This window comes from Hakea prostrata, chromosome 1 (assembly GCF_041222555.1).
Source record: "Hakea prostrata isolate BN-2017 chromosome 1, UWA_Hpros_2, whole genome shotgun sequence".
Classification (NCBI taxonomy): domain Eukaryota; kingdom Viridiplantae; phylum Streptophyta; class Magnoliopsida; order Proteales; family Proteaceae; genus Hakea; species Hakea prostrata.
The window spans coordinates 49,315,992-49,334,059 of NC_142600.1; the positions used below are offsets into that span (position 1 = coordinate 49,315,992).

Sequence of the window (18,068 nt, forward strand, 5' to 3'; positions counted from 1 at the left end):
AAGCTCAGAAATGATATCACTGGTTTTCAACAATTGGATGGTGAATCTTTGCATGAGGCATGGGAAAGATTTAAGGAGCTCTTGCGTAAATGTCCTTACCATGGAATTCCCCATTGGATTCAAATGGAGACTTTCTACAATGGTTTAAATGGACAAACTCGGTCCATAGTGGATGCATCAGCAAATGGGGCTATATTGGCAAAGTCTTACAATGAAGCTTATGAGATTTTGGAGAGAATGGCCAACAACAACTACCAATGGCGAGCTGAAAGAGCTGCTGTAAATAAGAGAGTAGCAGGATTTATGAGTTGGATGCAATGATAGCCTTAACTGCACAAGTGTCATCCTTAACTAGTGTGCTAAAATCAATAAACCTGGCTGCAGCTATACAAATACAACAAAACACAGCAGTCTCTTGTACATATTGTAGTGGGGAGCATTTCTTTGATAGTTGTCCATCCAACCCAGAAATCTGCCTATCATGTTGGTAATTTCAACAAGGCCAATAACCCATATTCCAACACCTATAATCTTGGTTGGAGGCAGCACCCTAACTTCTCTTGGAATGCTCAAGGATAGAATGTAGGCCCATCTTCCATCCCAACTCCACCTCATCAGATTCCAAGTGCTCAACAGCAAGTGAAGACTCAGCCTATGGAACCCTCTTCATCAATAGAGATTCTATTGAAGGAGTATATGGCAAAGAATGATGCAACTATTCAGAGTCAAGCATCTTATTGAGGAATCTGGAGAATCAAGTAGGACAGCTGGCTAATGCTTCAAGTAATCGACATCAAGGATCATTGCCAAGTGACACGGAAAATCCTAGGCGTGAAGGCAAAGAGCATTGCAAAGTTATTTCATTTAGGAGTGGAAAACCTCTAGAGCAACCTCATTCAAAGTCTAGCCAACAAAAGGAACCTATTTCTATCCAAGAAGAAGGGGAGAATGAAGATACAGTTGATGTTCAAAAGGAACACTCTAATTCTACAAAATAGAGTGTTGAACCCACAGCTACAGCACCAATGCAACAAAATTCTCTAGAAAAACAGAGTTATAAACCACCTCCTTTTCCTCAAAGATTTCATAAGCAGCAGCAAGACCATCAATTCAAGAAATTATTGGATGTTCTGAAGCAACTCCACATCAATATTCCATTGGTAGAAGCACTTGAACAAATGCCAAATTATGTGAAATTCATGAAAGACATCCTTTCCAAGAAAAAGAGATTTGGAGAGTTTGAGACAGTGGCCATGACACAAGAGAGTAGTGCCTTCTTGCTAAACAAGCTTCCTCCAAAATTAAAAGATCCTGGAAGTTTCACCATCCCCTGTGCTATTGGAGATAATTATATTGGGAGAGCCTTTTGTGATCTTGGAGAAAGCATTAACCTTATGCCAATGTCAATCTTCAAGACGCTTGGTGTGGGAGAAGCAAGGCCAACTACAATAACACTTCAGCTGGCTGATAGATCTTTAGCTCATCCTGAAGGAAAAATTGAAGATGTGTTGGTAAGAGTTGATAAGTTTATCTTCCCTACTGATTTTATTATTCTTGATTTTGAAGCTGATAGAGATGTGCCCATCATTCTTGGAAGACCCTTCTTGGCAACTGGTAAATGGAGAGCAAGTCACTTTCAATGTTCTCAAGGCAATGAAATCTCCAGATGAGATAGAGCAATGCTCAATTGTAGATGTTATTGAAGAGCTGATTTTAAAAGAAGTTGAAAAAAGAAGCATTCAAGATCCATTAGAGCTTTCATTGGCATCAAAAATTGCACACGTAGGTGATGAAGCAAGTAGATACATGGCTTGGTTAGATGTAAGACCAGCTGAGAAATTGAGAGGGAGTCAATTTGAGCCTCCTGGATTATCTGAGTTTGAAACTAAATCCCCTAAACCATCAATTGAAGAGCCACCTTTGTTAGAATTGAAACCTTTTGCAAAACACCTTAGGTATGCCTATTTGGGTGAAGCCAAGACACTCCCTATTATCATTTCAGCAGTGCTAACAACAGAGCAAGAGGATATGCTACTTAAAATGCTGAAGAAATACTGCAAAGCATTAGTATAGACCATATCAAATATCAAGGGAATCAGCCCATCAATATGCATGCATAAAATTCTGCTAGAAGACTGCTGTAATAATTCTGTGGAGCAGCAAAGGAGGCTAAATCCAATCATGAAGGAAGTGCATCAATATGCATGCATAAAATTCTTGAGTTAGATGCTGATCCAAAGTTGCAAGTACATAACCCAAGGTGAAGAAGACAAGGATTGAAGAAGAAGAAGAAGAAGAAGAAGAAGAAGAAGAAGAAGAAGAAGAAGAAGACGAAGAGCCTATGGAAGGTTAGACTAGACGTAGTCTTATTCTTAGTTTATTTCATTTGTAATAAATTTAGAATTACTTTACAATTTTGATCTACTCTTCTGCATTTGATCTATAGAGTTATTTTCTGCTATACTCTATAGTTACTTTCTCTGATTGGTATCATTTTATTCCTCACTCTGATTGTACTATGAGAATTATTCTTTGATTAGTTTCTTAATATATTTATACATTGATTATTCATTTCTTGTGATTATGTTATTGTGCAATGTGGGTATATGATCACCCTAAACTTGACCATGGGATTTGTGGATCACACCTTTAAGTATTTCAGATAGGGTACCGGCAGGGGGGATGTCACAACCGTCATAATAGTCTGGACCGATGTTCGGGTCTTGCAACTAATCACCAACTTCTCCCACTGCGTCCGCAGCTGCATCATATAAGGTAAGGTTCTCTACATATAAGCTTATGATCTCTTCCATACCTGCACTATCATCTAACAAATATTGTCTCTGAAGGGTGAGCTCAAAAGAACAGCAAGCAGTTCAATCACAATTAACAACTTCCACATAGTTCAGAACAAGCATAATGCAATATAAAATGAAATAGTAAATGCAAGTGTGCTTCTAACTCTATGTATGCTAGTCTCTAGTGGCAGACACGCTTTAAGATATAACACCATACTCCTTTGGGTAGTCTCAGTCACTCCCCCTCACGGCTCTTAAGCACATCTTTTGGGTTCTCCACGATAATTGGGTCCTGACATCCTTCTCGGACTTTCCATGGCTGGGGTTTAGGTCACTATTCTCTCACCCCCCCCCCATTGGCATGAGTACTAGCATGTGTCAGGGTTATATGTAGCTCAATACACATCATCTACTAAGTCACATCTACTTTAGGGTCGAATACCTCCATTCCTCGCCTCTTACAATCCTTTCCAGTATCTTTCCCCCTAGAGTCACTATCTCCTTCTCGGCTACGTAGACTCTTAACCCTATTGGTCATCCACATATAATAAACGGGAAGCTCTCGTGTCCCCTCATGCTTCTTGCACTCTTGGGCACCCACGAGCCCAAGTTTATTATGTGCGACCTACCAATGAATGGCCCCCACAATGTGATTTGTGTCCTCTCACAGGTTGGTTACTGGTCTTGAGCATCCACAAATCCCCATTGCTGCCACAGGTCACTCGCCCTCAATGCCCCTACCGATAGGGTGTGATATGACAAGGTTTCCTATGCAAACAATTCTAGACAAAAACCTAGGTATGTCAACTAGTAGTTATGGAAAGTGCCCCTTGATATGACAGGGTTTCCTAGCCAAACAATTCTAGACAAAAACCTAGGTACGTCAACCAGTAGTTATGGAAAGCGCCAAGGGGCATCATAGGAATGCATCCCATACCACCTCCACTAGTGTCCAATGACAGAAATACAAAAAAGGCATTCCCCATTCCACAACCTAGGCAATCACAACACAATATGATTCCATATATCGCATCACAATCCATTCCATCCAATCATAATCGTACAAGCATGCAAGTTAGCAATATGAAACATATTCTGGAATTACAGAAGTATAACAACATAGAAAAGGTTCTAAGATAGTAGCTACCACATGCATACAAGATCTAACATAGTACAAAATGTAAGATGTCAATTGTGTGTGAGTGTACTCACCTTAAATTCAATTTGTAAACTCCGAAGAAAGAGATTAGAGGGTAGGTCCAAAGTCACCAAAGAAAGCCTAAACAAACAAGTATTGAACATAAGGAACAAACCCTAAAGTATCGGAGTCAAAACAGAGTCAAAACAGAGAATGTTGTTGTCCAGGACACCCTTGGTCGCTTGGGATGACCAAGGCAATCGACCAAGCCTCTGTATATGGATAAAAAACTAAGTTTTGATCGGAAACTCCTCGTTTGAGTTCCAATCACTCCAAAATTAATAGGACATTCAAAAATTCTATATGAAGGCTATCTATCATGATCTAAACATTTGACATGATCATTGTAATAGAAAACTATCGGATCACATAATAGGCTTAATCCAAAATCAATTCATAGATTTCACAGATAGACTAAAATGAATGGGGATTCATTCTACAACAACAACAACAACAACAATAAGCCTTTTCCCAACTAAATGGGGTCGGCTACATGGATTCTTGCCCTCCAATCGGTTCTGTTCAAGGCCATGCTGTTAAAGATATGAAAATAGTAGATCATGGTCGAAAATTCACTTAAGAATAGATCTAGCATAGCTTAGAAGTCAAACAACACAAGTATAATTAAGATCATGAAAATCATGTTAGGTTAAACACCAAAATCATACTGTGTTGTCCATGGAAAGAATAGAGTGAATGGGGATTCACTCTAAGATTGTGAAGATGAAGAAGTAGGTCATTACAGTAGCTGGGAGCTGCTTTCTCGATCATCTAGGTGGTCGGATGGAGGAGGGTCCTTGGACGCTACCTCATGTGAAGGTCGGGAATGTTCCCCAACCTTTTCTTTTCCCTTCTCCCGGTTTCTTTGAGATGGTTGAGACCTGTGATTTGGATTATGTGCTTGATCTTCCTTTCGTTGCATGCTTTGATCTTCTCTATTGCCATCAAGATTGATGGGAATATTTTGTGGGCCAGTTTTTGGCACTATTGTCACCTGCTAACAAATGCTTGCCCTAATCAGATCGTTCAGGTCTAGGATTTGCTTTTACAATTCGTTGAATTGACCTATTGTTATGAATTGATCAGCTGAATTTGCAAAGGCAACATGTTCAAGAATTTTTTCAATTCTTGGTGTGACATTCTCCTTGTTAATCTTCTTCTTGTCTTCACTGGATTTCTCACCGACTAACTTGCATGACCTTTTGCATGATGACTTTTTGATTGGTTTCCCACAGACAGTGTTGATTGTTGTTGCAGAATCCTGTTTGGCAGCACAAGTGAACAACCTGCAAATAAACGTGCTCGACCGGGTGGGTTGAAGAACGTCTCCGACGAGCAAGTTAGCAAGGGATCAATCTAGAAGAGTGAATAGGAATGAAGTATTCACTATTGCTTACCCTTCTCTCGTCCATAAATTTGTTTATATAGATTCCAAGATGTTTGCCTGCCCTGTAGTGATTGAGTCCTGCTTAGACTCTTGCTGATGAGTTCGCTCAGGACTCTTTTATCCGGATAGCCTCTTAACCTTATCTGTTTTGTAGTTTGTTATGGTTGAGAAATCTGATCGTTCTTGATGACTAGTCTCCATAGTTGTCTGTTATGGCCGAACTGTCCATCAACTCTATTTGACCAGCTAATCAGATTGAGTGTTGGTCGAACCGAAAAGTGGTCAGTCCAATCTGGATATTTGATCATTAACACTCATATACACTATCGACTGCAAAAACTCCATTATTCAGAGCCTTCCAAATCCAAAGATTCCACATTATTAAAGTAAGTTTGATGATTCCCCATAAATCAGGTCCATCATATATTTATATGAGAGTGTAGTACAGACTATGATAGTGTAGTACAATATTTTCTATTCCTTAATACCCTCCCTCAAAGTCAAGGGTCCTTCAAGGACCTTGAGTTTGGAACGAAGGAAAGAGAACCGAGGAGAGGAAAGACTCTTTGTCAAGATATCAGCTAGCTGATCAGATGTAGAAATATACCAAACCAATAACTCCTTCTTGGCCACACGATCACGTACAAAATGAAAATCAATCTCAATGTGCTTCGTTCTGGCATGAAAAACCAGATTTGCAGATAGGTAGGTCGCCCCAATATTATCACACCATAGAACAGGGGAAGAAGGTAACAAGATGCCCAACTCAGATAGAAGGGATTCAATCCAAGTTAACTCAGTTGTGGCAGTGGCAAGGGCACGGTATTCACTCTCAGTACTCGAACGAGCAACAGTAGTCTACTTGCGAGATTGCCAAGAAGCCAAACTAGAACCCAAAAAGATAAGATAACCACCATGAGACTTACGATCATCAGGGCAACCTGCCCAATCTGCATCAGAGTAAGCCTCTAGAGACAAGGTGGAAGAGGGTGTAATATGCAAGCCAAACAGAATAGTGCCCTTGAGATACCGAAGCAACCTCTTTAAAGCAACCCAATGATCCTCGGTGGGAGAAGAGAGGAACTGACATAATTTGTTAACAGAAAAATCAATATCAGGCCTTGTAAGGGTTACATACTGGAGCCCACCAACAAGACTTCGATAAAGCGTGGCATCCAATAAGGGTTTTCCACCCAAACTTGACAAATGGTGAGCAGGTGTCATTGGCGTGGAGATCGGTTTGACATCAGTCAATCCGGCTTTAGTTAGGAGACTATAGATATACTTCTGTTGAGATAGAAGAATACCATTGCGCATAGGAATCATCTCAACACCCAAGAAAAACCGTGCAGGGCCCAAATCTTTGAGAGCAAACTCCGAAGAGAGTGAGTGTAATAAGGAGTCAATGGCCGATGAAGAGGGTCCAGTGACTAAAATATCATCAACATATATCAACACATAAAGAGGCTCAGATGAGTGATGACGAATGAAAAGAGACGAGTTAGTCTTAGATCCCGTAAACCCAAGAGTAACAAGATAAGAGCTGAGACGATGAAACCATGCTCTGGGTGCTTGCTTGAGTCCATAAAGAGATCTCTGTAGTTTGCATACATAGGAGGGATACCGAGTATCAACATAACCGGGTGGTTGATGCATATAAACATCCTCTTCGAGGTTGCCATGAAGAAAGGCATTATTTACATCAAGTTGTCGAACAAGCCAGTGTTTGGAGACAGCTAATGTGAGGATGATACGAATAGTGGTGGGTTTGATAACGGGACTAAAAGTCTCATCATAATCTAGCCCATATTCCTGTGTGTACCCTTTGGCAACTAAACGAGCTTTGTGTCGTTCAATGGTCCCATCTGATTTCCTTTTGATGCGAAATAACCACTTGCAACCAATAACCCTTCTATCCAAGGGTGAGGATGTGAGAATCCAAGTCTTATTTGCAAGGAGAGCATTAAACTCATTGTCCATTGCAAGTCTCCAGACGGAAGATTTAGAAGCTTGACTATAGCAAGTTGGCTCCAAATCGGAAGATCCAACAACTAATAGAGCCAAAGGAAGGGGGTATTTAGTGGCATAGAAGCTCTTAGGAATTTTAGGAATACGAGTCCCATCCTGAGATCGAGTCACCATTGGATGAGACCTAGTTTGCATTGAGGGAAGTGGCAACTCATTGAGCAACGTATGACTATCAACCGAAGCATGTGTAGGAGATAAATGTGATGGAGTGAAAAGCTGCCCAAGTGTAATATGTTCATGTAAATAATTTGGACTAAAAGAATTATCATTTAAAGCTCCTGGACTATGAGCAGCAGGCCCATTTATAACACTAGGAACAGCAGGCCCATTTAACATACTAGTAGCAGCAGGCCTATTTATAACACCAGAAGCAGCAGACCCATTTATAACACTAGGAACAGCAAGCCCATGTAACATACTAGTAGCAATAGGCCTATTTATAACACCAGAAGCAGCAGGCCCATTTAAATCCATAGAAACTAACTGCCCAGGGAAACTATCTAAACAGTTTGCTGAATCAAAAAATCCAGTGTCCTTATTAGTTACAGTACAAAAAGGAATCAAATTTTCTGTTGAAGAAACAACATTCTCAGACTGAATATGTGCACCAGCAGTAACATCATTAGGAATAGCAGTATTTGATCCCAAAGTAATGTTTTGATCGATGCGTCGAGAACCAGTAGAAAGAGCAGGAGCTGAATCTAAAGAATCAACAATAGGTTTACCAAGTCTAACATCCGAACAGCCATCCAATAGCTCCATGGAACCTCTAGAACCTGTCTTTGGAACATCAAAATTGGAAGACAATGTAGTTGGTAATAACAAAGGAAAAATAGAAGAAGATGGATAAAGAGAAGCAGGAACCAAAGAAGGAGACCGGAAGGGAAACAAAATCTCATCAAAGACTACATGACGAGATACAAAAATCTTCCCAGTAGAAAGTTGCAAACACCTATACCCATGATGGCGAATACTATATCCAATAAAAACACAAGCATCTGACCGAAAATCTAATTTATGTTTATGGAATGGCCTCAACAGTGGGTAACAACAACAGCCAAATGTCTTAAGAAAAGTATAGTCAGGATGACGTTTAAACAAATAGGAAAAAGGAGAGGCAAAGTTCAAAGCAGCAGTTGGTAGCCTATTTAGAATAAACACAGGCAGAGAGAATGCATCCACCCAAAAACGCATAGGCATACCAGAATGAGCAAGCAAAGATAAATCCATTTCAACAATTTGACGATGTTTTCGCTCAACCCTACCATTTTGTTCAGATGTATATGGACAAGATAAGCGATGAGAAATCCCACAACTCTCAAGGAATGTAGAAAAAGTGCGATACTCCCCACCCCAATCAGATTGAAAGGCAAGAATGGGAGTAGAAAATTGTTTTTCAACAAAGAGTTTAAACATTTGAAAGACTTGCAAAGCCTGAGATTTACAAGAAAGTGGATACAACTATGTAAATCTAGTAAAGTCATCCACAAATGAAACATAAAATCTATGCCCATCATTAGAGACCTCATGGGCAGGACCCCACAGATCAGAAAATACTAGTTGAAGAGGTGCAGTTGTATGTGTAGTACATGAAAGAAATGGTAGTTTATGACACTTTCCATATTGACAAGGTGCACAAACAAATTTTGATTTAACACCAACAGAAGGAAGATTAAACTGAGATAAAACTCGACTAACAGTCTTTGTATTAGCATGCCCTAAACGCATATGCCAAACATCATGAGAAGCTTTAATAGCAGAAAAAGCAAAAGGAGAAGAAGAAGCAGCAACAAAATTGTCTACAGGAAGCTGATACACACCATTTTTAAGGGGCCCGGTCACTAGGATATTGCCCGAGGAGCGATCCTTGATATGAAAACAAGTATCATGAAATTCAAAAAATACAGGATTATCAGATGTGAATTTACTCACAGATAACAGATTATGAGAAGCAGAGGGAACATGTAGGATTTCAGACAAATGAAATGGTGATTTAGAAACTGAAATTTTGGAATTACCAACATGATGAATGGACAAACCTGTTCCATTGCCAATTTGAACTTGTTCATTTCCAATGTACTCAGCTGGAGAGCTTATGACACCCAAGTGTGGTGTAATGTGATGTGAGGCACCCGAGTCAGGTAACCAGTGAGATGTACTAGGTGGAGCACTAGCAAAATGAGCCTGAGGCATTCGATAACGACCACCAGAAGATGAAGGTGTGACAAACCTCTGAGTAGACCCAACGAAATCTTGGAAGATGATAACAATTTAAAGTCAGTGACACAGGTCGGTCACAAATCTGACAAGAGAAAGAGAATCGGCCACCACCACGACCTCCTCTACCAGGCAATCGGCCAGAATTACGACCAGCAGAGAAATTCCGAGAAACATTCCGAGAGAAATGTGGGCGAGAGTATTGAGATTGAGATTGAGAAATATTTGCTGCCTGTGCTGTGATGTTAGTGAGATCTCTTAATGCAGAAGCCGATCTGATTTCCTCACAAAACAATAGACCTTGAAGATTAGGAAGCTGGATAGAAGCAGCACGAGTAGTAATTGATGTAACAAATGACTGGTACTCAGGTCCTAGGCCTCCAAGAATAAACAACACAAGCTCTGACTCAGAAGTTGGAGCAGATGCAAGAGCCAAAGCGTCAGAAATTTTCTTGATCTTCAGAAGATATTCATTCATGGAATCAGCTCCCTTCCTTATATTGTGCAATTGAAGCCGAAGCTACATCACTCTTGCTTGAGACGAAGAGGCATAGGTAGCCATCAACGCATTCCATACCGCAAAAGAAGTCTTCAAGCCAACCACTTGAGAGTGAACAGAGTCAGTGAGGGAGGAAAGCAGCCAACTCAACAGTAGTTGATCTTGTTTGTGCCAAGTGAAGAATGCAGGATTTGGTCTCGGAGAAGCAGAGTCAGAATCAAGAAACGGATCAGGCTGAGAATTCGTTCCATCAACTAGAGACATGAAACCAGTGGTGTTTAACAAAGGCAGAAATTGAGAACGCCATATCAAATAATTCTCTCCAGAAAGCTTGACTGACAAATAGTGGTGGACATTTGAAAAAGAATAAGACGAAGATGGATCCGACGGGTGCACATCAGATGTAGAAGAATCTGATGCCATGAATCACAAATCTTGTGAAATCTTGACAAAATAAATCTCAAAAAAAAATGCAGAGAACAAAGCAGCTACTGGTTCGTCTCAATCTGAGCTGAAAAACTTAGAACACAAAGCGCAGATAACCAAATCTGAAATAGAGGCTTGCAACACTCAGATCTGAAACCACAAATCACATCTGAAACTGAAGAAATCTGAAGAAACACACTAAATCTGCGCACAAAACACACCAAAACTGGAACGAACTGAAGAAATCTGAAGCGAATCTGCAGAAACGCACCAAAAAACTGCAACCAGGTCAACACGGGTTGAAATGCAGAAATCTGAAAATCTGTAACCGGAAACACACAACAAAACTGCAGAAACTCAAACCAGCAACGACAGTTCAAGAAACCAGCAACAACCACAGATCGGAGAAGAAGAACTTAGAAGAAGCAGAGCATAGAGCTGTTGAGAAACCAAGTTCAAGAAAAGAAAACGACAAGTTCTAAGAAAAGTAGCAGCAGATTCTTGATTCAAGAAACGTGTCAAATGTTGATACATGATTCAAGAAGAACAGTCAAGAAAGAAGCGTGAACCAAAAAATGTGTATGAACCAGGTTAACCCAAGCGACTGATACCATATTAAAGTAAGTTTGATGATTCCCCATAAATCAGGTCCATCATATATTTATATGAAAGTGTAGTACAGACTATGATAGTGTAGTACAATATTTTCTATTCCTTAATACACATAGATTAGTTAGTAAATATAAGAAATTGGCAACCCGTTAACCATACTGAAATTTGCAAATATGGAGTACCAATAGTTACAGATATTGGGAAGAACTTCTTCTGTTTTGATAAGATTGAAATTCCATTACTGCTTTTAGTATGAAATCAAATTTGAGGTGACCTTTCGCACAACTTCAAAAGATAAAAATATGTACAAGAAGAGGTCTTATCCTCAATGTTTAGACCTACCTATTCTTCATTCTCGAGATCTCAAAGTGGTAGAGTTTTCATTTGCTTCTTTTCTTGAAGCCTTCAACTTCAAATCATCAAGATAATTTTGATACATGTAAGAAATAAACCCCCAGATAGCCAAAATCAAAGCAACCACCTTCACCCCATCTATTTTCTCATGGAAAAATATAATACCAAAGATTGGAACAATGGGCAAGCCCACTGTACTAATGACATTAGTAAAGAGTGAAGACACCTCCATTATTAAACCCACTACCCCAACAGAAGTAACTGACCACCCCACAGCAGTCGAGACAAGGATCATCACATACGGTACTTCTCCAATCTTCTTCATCTCTCCCTTTAAACTCCACCATTCTCCGCTAGCGAAAAGACCCACAAAAGAAGCACATGTTGCGATGATTCCCGGGTATATGGTCATCTTCAATATCATTGAAAATGTTTTCTTTTTCAGAACTTTCTCAAATGAAATTTCTGTAAGTGAGAGTAATAGGGAGAAAAGGGCAGAAGCACTTAAGGTACATAGAAATCCGATCACGTAATGTGCCTTTGTGACTCCATTGGATCCATCGGATTCAGAATGGAGAGCGATGAGTGTGGCAGAGATGGTAACAAGGACTACTGAATTAAGCACAACAGGAGTAAACTTAAGGGAGTTGATGAAGTAGGAGAACAGTGCATTAAAGGCCAATTGGGTTGCACAAACAAGAGAGTATGTAGAAACAGGGAGATATAACAGTCCATATGAATACAGTAAGTTATCAGCAGCACTGAGAACACCAAGGAAGGTGTAAAGGACTACAAGGGTGAGTATAGAGGGAGACCTGTTTGTGGAACTACTGGTGTGGTTTGCGATAGAAGGTTTATAGGAGAAGTAGAATAGAATGGGGAGGAGAAATGGAAAGCCTGAAGTAACAACAATTGTTTGGATCCACTTGCTATTTCCACCTCTGTTATAGTAGAGTCTTCCAAGAAGAGTTGCAACGGATTGGCCTGTGAGAACACAGAATATGTAAAGTGCCATTTTTATCCACCACTTGTAACCTCTTTTTGGTGTAGGAAGTACGTCTTCATCTTTGGCCAAGTTTGGTTCCTGTGCTTCTGGTTCTTTACGAAAACAGAGAATGGAAAGATCAGTTAGTACAACACTGAAAGTGAAACCCTTGCATCTAAAAGCTTGTCTATCTGAGCATAAAAAGATCATCTTTCTATTTCAAATGCATCTTTAATCTTGTTTTCTACATGTTTTAATATGAAATTCCTTTATGTTAAAGTGCTCTGTTTAGTTTAACATATTTATCATATCTAAATGCAGAGAACCAAAATAAAATAAAATAAAAGAAAACCAAACAAATTTGAAATCTATCTTTTCCCACCCCTCTCAGAAAATTTGCACTTCTGATTCTACGTTCTGAGGGATCACAAAATTCAAATACGGGAGTCAAATTTATTCAGAACAGAAAGATACCGATTTTGGGTTATTTTAGTTTAAGCATATGGAAAACCAAACTAGTTAGTTACAGCTTTAGTGTTGAAAACTCTTTTATAAAGCCAAGAAATTCCAGAGAACGGATTCTTGCAATAATAAAATAAAATGGATTCTTGCGGTACCAGTGATAGTATGAAACGGATTGATTCCAGAGAACGAAAACCATTTGTAAACTTACCAATGACATGGAGTTGGAGTTCTTGAGCTCTCGCCATGAAGAAGAAGAAGAAGACACAAGCAAATAAAAGAAACTGAAAACAGCAAAGATCTAAGAAAAATGGCTTCTGTCAAGTGCTTAACTGGACAGCAAAGCCCGGGAAGTAATGAAAACGTTGTTTTGTATTTTATACTTGTGGTCCTAGAACACCGAAAAGTCACAAAGTTAGGCGGCTAAAGTTCCGTGATAATGTTCCAATATCTAAAATCTTAAATTTCATTTTTTCTATAAGCAAGCAAAGGGTACATGTTTTGGGCCCGCAAAAAGATTGTAACTCTTGATTTCAATTGTATGTTTCTGTTTCTTAAAGCGTTTTACTCCTTGGATATTGTATTGGCGATCCAACATTAACAAAATTACAGGCGATACTATTACATATTGACTTGACATTCTAGATCCAATATTGGTTCGTATATCTATAAATATATTGTGTATTTATTCTGTCTTGATTTGCTCCACCGTTTTGGCGTGCTTTTTTCTCCACTGCTTTTTGGTGTGAGTGTTTATTTTCTACTCATCTTCGTCTCCTTATCCTTTATTCTCATTTTCTCTATTTTCCTTTTTTTTGTCTTCTTCATCTATTAGTAGTTGTATGTTACTGGGTGAAAGGCGGAATTTACAAACGGTACCAAATAAAGTAAATTTGTTGTTTATGTGCGAAAAGCATGGCCTTTCTACTTCGCTAAAATATCAATGGATTACATTGGTATGTCAGGGTCTGCAATTGACCCAAGGAAACCTGACTGTGATAATTGTAGTGGGTGGGTCCTACTATAATTTGTGCCATAGGAGGCAGCAAAACGGTTACGTAGTCCAGGATGATGTTACGAACAGAATTATTTGCAGACAGAAGAAGGAAGAAGAAGAGGTTTCAGAAGAGAGATATAGAGAGATAGAGATAGAGAATTGGTTAATTTCTTAGATGCCTTCTCATTATGCTTTGTGATTTTTATACAGCAGTAAACGGTTAAGCAAACATTCTAGAATGAACTTTTACTATGTAAATTCCTCAATTACCCCCATTAATTCTTGAAGTCTCTTTTGTGTTTGCCGACAATAAAATCACTCAAATGTGATGGAAGTTTATGGATACGTGTCTCTCTCCTGGCTGGATGGACCACTTCAGGTTCCAGCTCTTGCTATGAATTATGTGCTTCATTTTGGAATGTGACATTACCTTCCCCTGAAAGTGTAACCTCATCTTCAAGGCCCTGAAAGTGTAACCTCGTCCTCAAGGTTTAGGTAAGGAAATTGACGCTTGAGCAGCGCCCAATCTTCCCCAGTGGCTTCCTCAGATAGAAAACCCTTCCAATGAACGAGAGCTTGACGAATAGATGAGTGATGGCGTTGGATCTGGCGGTGTTGCAAGATAGTAGCGGGAATGATTTCAGACAGGGCTTCTGCCAGTGGAGATGCTGGTGGCGGTGGCTGTCAAACACAAGGCTTTAGGGTAGAAATGTGAAAAACATTATGGATTTGAGAGCCCGAGAGCAGAGATAGGCGGTATGCAACCTTTCCCACTCAAGCAAGTCTCTGATAGGGACCGAAATAGCGTTTCTCCAATTTTTGGTTGATGCACATAGCCACAGAGGATTGTCGGTAGGGACGGAGACGAACGAAACCCACTCACCAGGGTTGGAGTTCAAGGTCCTGACGGTGTTTGTTCACTTGATGTTGCATTCGGTGTTGAGCGCGACGAAGGTGAAGTTCTAAGTCACATAGAATTCGATTGCGGTCTTGTAACTCTTTGTCCACCGCGTTGTTAATGGATGTACTTAGTAAATATTGTGTGATTTCTGGAGGTTGTCATCCATACACGGCTTCAAAGGGGGTTGTTTGTATTGCAGAATGAAAGGCAGTGTTGTAAGAGAACTTTGCCCATGAAAGGTACCGAGCCCAAAGGTGAGGTTGCTCGCTCACGAAATACCTCAGGTACTTTCCAAGCCTCTACTCACCACTTCAGTTTGCCCGTCGCTCTGAGGGTGGTATGCTGTAGACATAGCGAGGATGGTCCCCTGGGGTTGGAAAAGCTCTTGCCAGAATGTACTGAGAAATGGAGGGTCACAATTTCTGACTAGTGATTTGGGAATTCCATGGAGCTTAACAACATTCTCAGGGAAGGCTTCGGCTACTTTGGCACTGGTGAAACGAGACAGCAAGGGTGTGAAGTGTGCATATTTTGACAGTCTATCGACCACCACCATTACTGTTGTTTTGCCGGCGGACGGTGGAAGACCCACAATGAAATCCATGGAAAGGTCTTCCCAAATTTGTGTAGGAATTGGAAGTGGCTGAAGCAATACTGCCAGGGAAGAATGTAGAGACTTCATCTGTCACACCCCGCCCGCCGGGCCCGGTTAACTGCCCGACAACCCGTGGGTGCGAATCGTCACAAGATCCATGGTTTTAGTCTATCAACAATAATAAATACAAATACAGATAATCAAGAGCAAGAATAGTGCAATAATTAATAAAAAGGTTACAGGAGTCCAAATACTCCAATAAATATCCAAGAACGAACGAAAGAGGGAAAATCAAGAATCAAAAGTAATATCGAGTTCAGCGGAAGCAAAATAAATAACTAAATAATCTTCTCTCTGGTTTTCTTTTATAAATCTAAAAACTAGTTTTCTAAATTAGCAAGTAAAGATGTCCTCCAATCTTTCTCCATATAATCATCAAAATCCTGGTAATCTGCCTTTGTCGGCCATCAATGGGTGCTAAAGGTGCACACAAGCATCTTCAGAAGGCCTCATGCTCTGCAAGTTCATGTATCACTGTCTGTGTCAACATCAGCTTCATACGAGAAGGTTCTTTCATACGAATCATCTCCAACGTCCGACGTTGTGCAACTATCTGTACAGTTTATATAATATATACAATGAAAGGAATGAGTTCCAACGAACTCAGTAAGGAACAAGCAATTCTCATATATATGTCAATACAATCCACGAATGCACAGATGAAATGATATGGATGGTATGCAGAAATATGAATGCTACTAAGGTCTAACTATGCAAGTCTCTAACAACTGACATGCTTTAAGATATACACCAGCCCTCCTTTGGGTAAGTCTCATCACTCTGATCCGGCAAGGACTGGTTACCTCTGTAGGGATCCTGGGCAAAGGGGTAAGTCCACACCTGGCTCTCAAACCATGGCTAGGGGTTAAGTCAACACTCTCTCACCACGACCATTGGCAATGAGTACTGGCGCATGTCGGGGTTTCTAATCCAATGCAAGTGTAAAATCCAGCTTTTACCTAACCTTGACCCGACCCGGTCATTGTTGTGTTTGTTGGTCCGAAGACCCGAAGTGGTGGTAGGAGGGACTTGTGGGCCCTACTGGTTGATGACGTAATGTCGGAACTCCAGTTTATGGACATTGATGATGCTGCTCCTTCCTTGAGTACATTACCAGTGTTAGGTTAGAATCTGCGCACTGATGAAGAGTGAGACAGTTGAGATATCAAACGGACTCCGGTGCAAAATCCGAAGGTACTCCCTAAAACTAGACCTCTTTAGTGAACTGTAGGAGAAAACCTCAATGGTCAAATTGAAAACCCCCAAATTGAGGTCCTAGGTTCAAACTTGCAAGAATCATGTTCTTCAATGGAATCAATTGAAATTGCAAGAGAACTTAGGAATTCAATTAATAGAATGATGAGCAGCAGAATATAGACAATTACTAACATATAATCAGACCTAATTGAAAGGGAAAATCAGATTTAGAGATAAATTCATGTTGTAAAGAAGAGAAAAAACAAAATAAGAAAGCAAGAACATCATGTATGATAATGATAGCATGGAAAGGGTGAAGAGAGGTTTAATCAAAGCAAAAGAGCTTGTAGAAGAGGTGGTTGCAAGGTTGCAGCACCATCTTCACGAACTCAGTAGCAAGAAGAAGATGAGGTAGAAGTAGATTAGAGAGAGAGTGAGAGATTACATACCTTGGAGAAGAGATTAGAGAAGAGAGACAATGATTCTTGAAGAAGATCAACACCCAAGCCAAGGAGGAGGTTTAGAGGAGCTTTCCCATGTTCTTAGATGTTGAAATGAGTGAAATAATGATTTAGGTTCGAGGTTTCACTTAAAAAGGAGAAAGGAATATCCAAAAAGCACCTTTTTATTTGAATCTTGGCTTGTTGGTCGATACCTTTGGTTGATAGTATCGACCAACAGTATCGACCAATAGAGTTTCAACAGAATTTTCAGGAATAGTTTAGCAACTTCGGATGCGGATTCGGAGGGCTATACAAGGTCAAATTGAGTGAGGTTTTCTCCTACAAGTCAATAAAGAAGTCTAGTTTCCAGAAATACCTTTGGATCAAGCATGAGAGTTCATTAGGTCCACCAACTAAGCTCACCTTCTTCGATGCGCAATCAGGATTTGCCAAACATAGTTCAACAACTTCGGACAGGGATTTGGGGGGCTAGTTGAGTGGGGTTTTCTCCTACAAGTCCATCAAGAAGTCTAGTTTCGGGAAATATAATCGGATTGATTACAGGAGTTCATTAGGTATTTCAACTAATTCACCCCTCTTCGGTGCGCAGATTCAAAACTAACACTGACAATGCTCTCAAGTGAGGGGCATCATCGTCAATGTCCATGGGCTTGGGCTCTGACACCAAATCATCAACCAAAAGGGTCCATAAGGACTTCTCCCACCACTTCGGGTCATTGGATTTACAAACAATACAAATTCCGGGCCGGGCCAGGGTAAGGATAAGGCCGGACATGGCCTCCTAAGGCTTTCAAGGATAACAACATTGAAATCAAGGTCCAACTTCAAGGTCTAACATTAAACAAGTCTTTCTTTATCCCAAAACAAATAGGTATCCTGGGCTAGGTT

General features: G+C 40.1%; 1 protein-coding gene and 1 non-coding gene across 2 annotated transcripts; both read right to left on the reverse strand.

Moving 5' to 3' along the window:
* Window positions 1–107, reverse strand: LOC149029088 (small nucleolar RNA R71). The gene has a single exon (XR_016171280.1). It is a non-coding gene; the product is annotated as a small nucleolar RNA R71 (small nucleolar RNA).
* Window positions 108–11,177: 11,070 nt separating this feature from the next.
* Window positions 11,178–13,295, reverse strand: LOC149029089 (putative purine permease 11). Its single transcript, XM_089149848.1, has 2 exons — window positions 13,178–13,295; window positions 11,178–12,617 (listed from the first exon to the last, which is right to left on the reverse strand). Exons 1-2 carry the CDS (start codon window positions 13,212–13,214, stop codon window positions 11,515–11,517), a joined length of 1,140 nt encoding a protein of 379 aa, XP_089005974.1. The 5' UTR covers window positions 13,215–13,295; the 3' UTR covers window positions 11,178–11,514.
* Between the last annotated feature and the right edge of the window lie 4,773 nt (window positions 13,296–18,068).